General features: G+C 35.0%; 1 protein-coding gene across 1 annotated transcript; it reads left to right on the top strand.

Moving 5' to 3' along the window:
- Positions 1–888: 888 nt before the first annotated feature.
- On the top strand, positions 889–4345 carry LOC149238055 (E3 ubiquitin-protein ligase RZFP34-like). The gene is made up of 10 exons (XM_089366911.1): positions 889–1190; positions 1342–1401; positions 1676–1708; positions 1817–1894; positions 2032–2075; positions 2199–2239; positions 2334–2416; positions 3435–3504; positions 3686–3727; positions 3834–4345. Exons 1-8 carry the CDS (start codon positions 1041–1043, stop codon positions 3468–3470), a joined length of 525 nt encoding a protein of 174 aa, XP_089223037.1. The 5' UTR covers positions 889–1040; the 3' UTR covers positions 3471–3504; positions 3686–3727; positions 3834–4345.
- Positions 4346–4916: the final 571 nt, after the last annotated feature.

Raw genomic sequence — 4916 nt, 5'->3', positions numbered from 1 at the left:
AATAAATTGAACCCCAACATTTTCATGGTACTTATTTATAGCACCCTTGAACTAGTGTAGTAAGGGAACTTTCTGTGAACAATGAGTAATTATGTGCTACTGTAATCCAGTAGAATTCGTGGGGTAGCCTCTTGTGTCCATGACCCAACAATAAATTTCTGTTGGCACCCTTTAATGCAGTCAGTTTTATTTCAAATTTCTCTCTGACAGCGAGGTCTATAGAACAGCACTTGTGTCAAAATGAAGTTGTCCTGCCTATTAACTACCTTTCTTTATGATTTAGTTCTTTCGTTATACCAAGTATAGTTCTCTATTTAAGGAGGAGAAACTTTGGGCATTCTCCTTAATTGAAGGTCGAGAAACTTGGGCATTCTCCTTAATTGAAGGAGGAGAAACTTTGGGCATTCTCCTTAATTGGTAAAAAAAAATGGAGTGGATTCTCTCTATTGCTAACGTTGGAAACCTATAGTTGGTGCATGTGTTCTTTATGTGGAACTAATTTCAATTCTTAACTTTATCTTCTTTAGAGCTGAAAAACCATTACATATTATGCGGGGCTATGGTATCCCACATATTTTTTCTATTTATCCCTTTGGCCATAAGCAAACCTATCTCATCTCATAGAACAAGAAAAGAGGTTGTGCTAAAGTGACCTCTTTGTATTGCTAACATGAGAAGAGTATTTCTGTGTGTCTCTCTATTTTCTTCAGCTTAATTTACTTTCTACTAAGACAATGAATCTCAGGGAATTGAAGTGTGCAAAAATAGCATTCATTAACGTGGGGCTATGAAATTTCTGTTTTTAACTGTCAAGGAATTCATCCTCGTCATTTGTTGTCCTTAACATAAATATTTAAGGTAGTGAGCGTATACATTGTTTGACATGCATACCCATACTGTATTTGGTATTTCTTCCTTGAAATAGAATGGAGATGTTCAATACACTATTGTTTAATGTAACATTTATGCCTTTTATTTATTATATATAATTTTGATATTTTCTTATTGGTATCTCCATGCATCTTACAAAGTGGTGAAAAATGTGTCTTACAGGGATGATTTTACTGATGTGTCTTTTCTTGATACTGATAATTGATGGCAGATGTTCACACTACTGCCGAAGATGCCAAATAAGGGCTCCGTCTTGTAATGAAGTCTTTGACTGTAGGAATTGTGATAATGAGGCCAAAGTATGCTTCTTTTTCTTTACTTCATTCGTATCTATTTCAAGTTCAACGGTTGTGTTTGGTTTATATACTTGTTAAAATAGAACTATAAAATTACGTCTCTTCTAATTTCATTTGTGAGGGTATAGTATGGTCTGATCTCATATCTAAACAGAATTCAATGGATGTCCATCCACATGACAGACATAATGTACCGCACCATGAAGTTCAAAAGGTAAGGTTCTATCTTGTTTTCGAGTTAGATGTTATTCATTATGATGTTTGTCTTAATGCTCTGAACAATATGTATTCTTTGTAATTTTCTGAAGGTAGATTTGAAAGATGTAAAGGTTTAACTTTTATTCTTCTCAAAAGATAAATGGTCAATTATCTAGCAAATTTTATCTAACTTGCTGGATTACTATATTGCTTTTGTTTATTTATAGTTATTCTCGTATGTTTGCAGTATATTGCTCATGTTATTTATAGTTATTCTTGTATGTATGCAGGTTATTTGTTCACATTGTAGAACTAAACAAGATGTAAGAGCTGAGCCTTTTTAATTTTAATAATGTGCAGAAAATTTAGAGGTAAACACTATAATGCTTATTGAGTTATTTTAAAAATGATTATGCACTGTCATTTTGTAGGTTCAGCAAACCTGCGTTACTTGTGGTGTTTGTATGGGAAAGTACTTATGTGAAAAATGCAATTTCTTTGATGATGAGGTACGTTTTTAATGCCTTTTCAGGTTTAATAGTTCTGGTTTAGGAAAACAGAGAGTTTCACTCTTACAAAATTATAAAAAGATGGTTTGGATGTATACGCTTTTGGTTCTAATTGTACTTGCCACTTTGGTTTCCAGGACTCAAAACAGCAATACCACTGTGACGGATGTGGAATTTGCAGGTATGCTTTTCTCTTTTTCCTTTGATGTTTCTTGCTCTCTTGTAAAGTAATCTTTCATGCTATTGTGAAATGTATTAGATGTATTTCTTGCCTTTGACTTTAGCTACTTGTGCTGGTTTTCAGAACTGGCGGCAACGATAATTTCTTCCACTGTTATAAATGTGGTATGTTCTTTATGACTTCTCAAATTATCATTGCTTCTTCCCTTGTTTCATTGTAGTGCGAGAATGATTTATTTGCTCATGTACCTTTTTCTAGGATGTTGCCACTCTATCCATTTGAAGGATTGCCACCCTTGTGTGGAAAAAGAAATGCACCACAACTGCCCTGTGCGTTTTGAGGTAGGTCACACTTATATGTTTAGCGTAGTAATTGTAGTTTTCTTTTTATAGCATAATTTAGACTAAAGTTATTTAGATATCTGAACCCTCGTGATTCAATGTACCACAAAGACACACACACATGGATCACCCCAACCTTAACCTGGCTTTATGGATCACTCCACCCTGAACCAAGCTATAGAATGCTGACTGTTCTACGCATGTTCAGGTGCAATTGAAGATTTTACTCTCCTCGTTGGTCTTATGAAATTTTATAAATTGACCTAAGAAATATCTGAACTCTTCCATAAGAACTACTCTTTTACATTACCCCATAAAGAAATGAGAACCCTTACCAGATTACAATGATTTCTGCTATGATAAGCATTCTTACTCACAAGATTTTGTTTCTCATCAGTTGATATCCGTACCCACTTCTAGAGCTAGCTTCGGATTACCTAGCTATACTGGGTGCATTTATGTTATTTTTCTCTTGCTCTGATACAAACAACATCAGTGGTTTCAGTGTCCTGCCTTGTGTACCATGTCTAACTTGTAGTTGTTATATATGTGATGGCAAGATATCTTATTATAGTAGAATACTTGATATGCTTGATATGATAAAAGTTAAATAGTTGACTTTGCTCATGTCCATCAAAAATCAGTTGACTTCGCTTAATGATCAATTAGCTTTGCTCATGTCTATCAGAATTCTGGAATAGTCATATCCCTGTATTGAGATTTTATTCCACATGATCAATAATCCCCTTCTTGTCCACCTATGGCTTTACACGCAATACTGTCCTAAAGCGTTATCCTGTAGGTACACTTCAGTAAGTTTCATATGTGGCCTGTTTTGTGCCCTGGCTCACAACCTCTTATTTCCAGTCTACCTATACTATTACACAATACTAGATATACTTGTACTGATATGCCCATTGATGGTACCTTCTTCAGCAATCTGTGGTCACAGCTTGTAGCAGCTTTAATTTTATTTCAAATTTCTTGCCATTCTAACATGTTTGTTTGTCCTTTGCAGATTTGCTTGTCCAGTGTGCTCCAAATTTGTCTGTGATATGTCTAAATTGTGGGGGAAACTTGATCGAGAGGTAGATATTGTCGACAAGATGAACATCTTGAAGTCAACTTGCAATGGGTTGTATAAAGAGTAGCTTATTATATGTGTTTTTGCTAATTTTGATTTCTCATATTTGAAACTTTCTTTCGTCCAATGGCAATTGATTTTTTAAGTTTCTTGAGTGGATTCTGATATTTTTTTTTGTCATGTAGGTTTCTTTGACTCCAATGCCTGAAGCTTACCAGAACAAAATGGTAAGTTGTCTGATGTTAATGTGGTATAATTTGGAGGCATATTTTAGAGCCCATTAGTGGCATGGGAGAAAATACCTCACCACTTTCTCGTCGGTCATTTGAGCAGGTTTGGATCTTATGCAATGACTGTGGAGTAACTTCTGAAGTAATTATTCACATTGTTGCACACAAGTGTCAAAGTTGCAATTCTTATAACACCCGGCAGACCAGGGGAGGTCCTTCTGCAAGTTCATGTAGATCTCATCTTTGATATTCTCAAATGTTTAGATTCATGTATCCCTCTTTACCACTTGTAAGGTTGCTAACACTGATTATGTGGCATGAAAAACAACTGTACTGCAAATTGCTATGTAGTGGCATACTGTAAGAATTCATTGTAACCGTTGAGTTTTTGTGGCACTACTCTACGGCTGTTAACATCATAACAAAGTTGACATATCTCGCTGCTTGCAACTATGTTGACATAGGGGAATGAGGGAGAAGTTTCCTGTCACATCCTTTACATATGTTATGTCAAGAAAAGGGAAATGTATGTTTATAAACCGTCCTCCCATCATCGTGATGAAGCCATTGGAAGGATTCCTTCTCACTTATTCCAAGCCCTATCATTCCAAAATCTATCTTTCATCCATCAGCTCTGTATATATTTTACTCCCATACTCCTAAAATTGTGAGCATCATGTAGTCTACCCAGAATGTTTTTGATTTGCAATTGAATCTGATACCTATCTTACTTACAAAAAATTAGTAATGGTTTAGAATGAATACGGAGACTGTATCCTCACAAAGGGAGTACTATCTGAGAAAGAAAGTGATCTTAACAAAGGGAATGATACTGACTTGAATATTTGGTAATTGTGACCATTGACAGACCACTGGTTAAGGTAATTGTAAAAAACACAAGTTATCAATTGGTCCATAAATGGTATTACCGACCTTTTTAAATTTGTTTGGAAGATCGTATGTCTTATATTCTATGATGGAATTACCTTGTCGTTCATATACCATCACACATTGGAAACTGTTAAATTAATTAATATGCTTCCATAGTATTTAATACAACTGAAAAGCCTAAATCCAGTTTCATATATCTCACATTTACTCAGGTTGAGTTTATGGGTTCTTTTTATGCCTCATGACACAGAAAGCGTGAATATCCAATTCAATTTATTAAGAACAGGGCATGGTA

Source organism: Pinus tabuliformis, chromosome 8 (assembly GCF_031772625.1).
Source record: "Pinus tabuliformis cultivar Carrire ecotype Pingquan chromosome 8, CPIR1, whole genome shotgun sequence".
Lineage (NCBI taxonomy): Eukaryota > Viridiplantae > Streptophyta > Pinopsida > Pinales > Pinaceae > Pinus > Pinus tabuliformis.
This window is presented reverse-complemented; position numbering and strand designations above follow the sequence as displayed.